The 4,063-nt window shown below is 45.6% G+C and overlaps 1 protein-coding gene across 2 annotated transcripts; it reads right to left on the reverse strand.

The window, feature by feature from the left end:
- Positions 1-240: 240 nt before the first annotated feature.
- Positions 241-2,162, reverse strand: LOC110137360 (gamma-crystallin C). 2 transcript variants are annotated; one of them, XM_020893649.2, is made up of 3 exons: positions 2,154-2,162; positions 1,807-2,049; positions 241-513 (listed from the first exon to the last, which is right to left on the reverse strand). In XM_020893649.2, exons 1-3 carry the CDS (start codon positions 2,160-2,162, stop codon positions 241-243), a joined length of 525 nt encoding a protein of 174 aa, XP_020749308.1. The 2 variants fall into 2 exon arrangements, with proteins under 2 accessions (XP_020749308.1, XP_020749307.1); XM_020893648.2 differs by having other exon boundaries at positions 241-516.
- Between the last annotated feature and the right edge of the window lie 1,901 nt (positions 2,163-4,063).

Consider the following 4,063-nt stretch of genomic DNA (forward strand, 5'->3'; position numbering starts at 1 on the left):
CTCCCTCCTTTCTCCACCTCCACTCCTGACCCTTGTTCAAAACTCATTCTACTTTGATTCTTTTCTGGAAGAGACCTCCCTGCCCCCCACCGTATCCACCTCTCAGCCTTTAACGGGGAGCATTTACAGGTGGATTAATTGGTACACAATGAAAGAAAAACAGAAGCCAGCGATTGCCAACAATACAGACTAAATACTTTATTAGACTCCAAAAGGAGAAAATGGTAGTGTGAACCTCTTTTAGTATAAATCCACCACCCTCCGCAGAGAGCCCGCCTTGGCGTCCACGGCCCCCCAGTCTTGGTAGCGCCTGTACTCTTGGGGCCGCAGCAGGTACTGCCGCCCCCGGTAGTTGGGCATCTCGTAGAGGACCCAGCAGCCCTCCAGCACGTGCAGCGAGCGGACCTCGCTCAGGCGGAAGCGGTCCTGGATGGAGGGGCAGTCCTCGCTCAGCTCCGCCACGAGGCCTTTCTGGTCCTCTCTCTCATACAGCCGCAGCCTATGCGAGCTTGTCTGCTCGGTCCACACAGAGAAGGAGCAGAAAAAGCAGTCAAACAGGAGATGAACTTGGCAGGTTGGAACATGAGGTGGGCAATGTCAGAACTGAGACTCTGAAATGGCTGTGATCCATATTCTACTAGCAAATATTAACAAATATTTGCATGTTCATTTTCCATTTTTTTTAATGTGGGAGGTGGAATTTTTAAGAGGTTCAAGGTCTGGTTTAGACTCAATCAAGAAATCAAATATCTTGATTCCTAATACTTAATTCCCTAATTTCTTGATTCCTGTGTGATAACTCAAACTTATATTTGGGAGAAAAATGCTAAGTATTTTGTTAATATTTTAATATGAGTATTATTTCCCAAATGTATATGTGAGTGTGTGAAAGTCACTCAGTCATGTCCAACTCTTTGGGACCCCATGGACTATACAGTACATAGAATTCTCCAGGCCAGAATACTGACGTAGTTAGCCTGGTCCCTTCTCCAGGGGATCTTCCCAACCCTGGGATCGAACCCAGGTCTTCCACATTGCAGGCAGATTCTTTACCAGCTGAGCCACCAGGAAAGAAAGCCTAAGAACACTGGAGTGGGTAGCCTATCCATTCTCCAGCGGATCTTCCTGACCCAGGAATCGAACCGGGATTTCCTGCATTGCAGGTGGATTCTTTACCAGCTGGGTTACCAGGGAAGCCCAAATGTATATACACATACACATAAATTTACCACTGAAATAAGATTTTAAAAAACCACACCTTTGGTGGAAATTTTGTTTAAATAGTCTGAAACCAGAATTCAATTGACTTTCCAAATTAAGAAAAAATTACTTTTCCCAGAATTGGACAATATCTTTGAACGGCTTAATTAACAATAGACTTGTCCATATTTATTAGTCTGCACTGGAAACTATCAGATTTGTTCATTATCAATTCCTTTACTATAGGTTAAAAACTGACTTGTTAGAAATACTGCCTTCTTATGCCCAACTGGCTCCCCACTTGCGTTACACCCGCTGTGATATTAACATTTGTTACAGACAAGCTCTGATTGACCTAATGGCAGTAAAAATTAAAAACAAAACTCTTTCCCTAAGGGAATTCGTTCTTATATTTTCTGCTGGCGCGCGCGCGCGCGCGCGTGTGTGTGTGCGTGCGCGCGCGCCTAGATCTAACAGGGCTTTGTCAGCTTCCCAAAGGCCACTTAACTCTTAGGTGTATTAAAGGAAAACCTCCATGCCTTAACACCCATCGGTAATAGACTGCAGGACACTCAGGCGGCAGGATTGGAATCAAGCGGAACTCACGTCGCGGATGAGACAGCAGGAGCGGATGGAGTCGCTGAGGCCCATCCACTGCTGGTAGTCGGGGTAGTCCCCGCGCCGCAGGAAGTACTGGTGGCCCTGGTAGTTGGGGCGCTCATACAGCATCCAGCAGCCGCTGTCCACGCGGATGGAGTTGCAGCGGCTGAAATAGGGCTGCAGGTTGGGGCAGTCGCTGCTGCACTCGTAGCAGAGGCCCTGGAAGCCCCGGTCCTCGTAGAAGGTGATCTGCAAAGGAAGAATAATTCAAAATCAAACCATTAGCTCCCCGTAATAAATCCTGTATAAAGGCATTTCCCCCCTCCATTTTATTTCCCTTGTGTTCCATTTACCTTGCCCATGGCTGATTGACAACGGATGATGCGAGTTCAGTGCGATGAGGCCCCAGCCGTGCAGGGTCTATATAGCAGGGCGGCTGCTGCGTTGGCAAGAACAACACAAAAGGGGCCCCCGGCGGGTGAGTAAGGGGATTTTTTGGATCCCTTTTACGTGCTGCATTCAGTGGAAATGCCTGTCGAGCCTGCCCTCATTCTCTGGTATATTCTAACGCTGTCCTGTACGGGTTCTGGGTGAGTCCCTAGAGTTGCTTTTATTTGGATTCTTGGTGTTTTATAAATTTATCTGTGCATCAGGCTGAACTTTTGACCTGAGACTCACTTCTGTATACATATGATTCAGTTATGCCTCGTGTATTTTCTGGGAATAATCTATGCCCTTATGGATGGGCCCCTAGAATTCCAGAGAGGCTGTGGGTGAAGCGGATGCCACAGGCACTAACTTTCCTGGACGACAGAGATCACTCTGTCTAAGAATTCTTTCTTCACAGCACTTGTCAAGCCAATGCAGGACACAAATCTGGGTTCTGATTTTCGCTGGTTTTGACTGGGCTGACCTGTTAGGACATACCTATTACTCTTCCTCTTTGGGGAGTACACTTCATTTAACTGGAGTCTAGCCCCTGGCAGCCAAGTTGTGATACAGACCAAAAGAAAGGTTTTTATGGCTATTGGGTTAAAGACTGAGAAGTACGTTGCTTTATAGATTGATCCCCTTTACTGGGAGAAGGCGGTAAAAGTTCGTGGACTTGGAATGCCCACTCAGTAGCCAGGTGAACTTGGCCAAGCCTTATGACTTCTCAAAGCAGGAGTTATTTCATAATACTTACCTCATGGGATATACTATGTGGAATGAGAAAAGAAGGAAGGGTAGCTTCTAATATTTCAGAGCTGGCCTGGCCCTCAGAAGAGCTAGGCCATATTTCCTTGCTAGACAAAAAGAATCTCACAAAATACCAACTTCAGGAAAGGTTACCCTGAGACCATGATGAAATGAGACAAAATAAGGCCGCTTCATAATTTTGTCTCAGCACGGGCAGAAACAAATGTGCCAATGTGCCACCCACAAAATACCAGACACCCCCCTCTCTCAGCCAAAATGATTAACTGCTACTTCTTTATCAATTGCAGCTTTATCTTTGTTCTTTGCTCCCTTCCCCATGAGTAGATTTATTAAGATATTCAATGATAAAATTACCCTTGCTGTCCCATCCAATCAAGTCAACTCTTGTTTTTTAGACACTTTCCCAATTCACCTAACCGAAGTACAAATCCTTTCATGGTTCTTTCTAAGCCTCGCAAGACAGTACATGCTTCCCCATGGTGTACGTTCTCTCTGCTGCTGTTACCAGTAACAAACCCTCTTGTTTAATGCAGGTGTTTCCGGTGGTCATTGGCTGAAGGACATTGACATGCATAAATGGGATTATGTGTTTAATGTGTTGGGCGTGTACAGGGCACAAATGAGCACTGAATAACTGTTTGGTATTAGTCATAGTGAAATATTATTAAGGATGACTTCAACCCATTTATCTCTCTCAAAATGTTCAATCCTTTCAAAGATGCCTAAAAAATGTCTCCACCACAAAGAAAGTGTAGATTTGGAAGGAACTTCAGAAATCACCTAAGGCTGTGGAACTCTGCTCAATGTTATGTGGCAGCCTGGATGAGAGGCGGGCTTGGGCGAGAATGGATGGTGGTGGTGGTGATTTAGTCGCTAAGTGGTGTCTGACTATTGATACCCCATGGACTGTATAGCACGCCAGACCCTTCTGTCCATGGGGTTCTCCAGGCAAGAATGCTGGAGTGGGTTGCCATTTCCTTCTCCAGGAGAATGGATACATTTATATATATACATGGCTGAGTCCATTCGTTGTTCTCCTGAAACTATCACAATATTGTTAATT

This window comes from Odocoileus virginianus, chromosome 30 (assembly GCF_023699985.2).
Source record: "Odocoileus virginianus isolate 20LAN1187 ecotype Illinois chromosome 30, Ovbor_1.2, whole genome shotgun sequence".
Taxonomy (NCBI): Eukaryota; Metazoa; Chordata; class Mammalia; order Artiodactyla; family Cervidae; genus Odocoileus; species Odocoileus virginianus.

Coding starts and splice junctions, on each gene's coding strand:
- LOC110137360 (XM_020893648.2), bottom strand. Junction 517..1,806: donor CCTGCTGTCTCATCCGCGAC/GTGAGTTCCGCT, acceptor GTGTGGACCGAG/CAGACAAGCTCGCATAGGCT.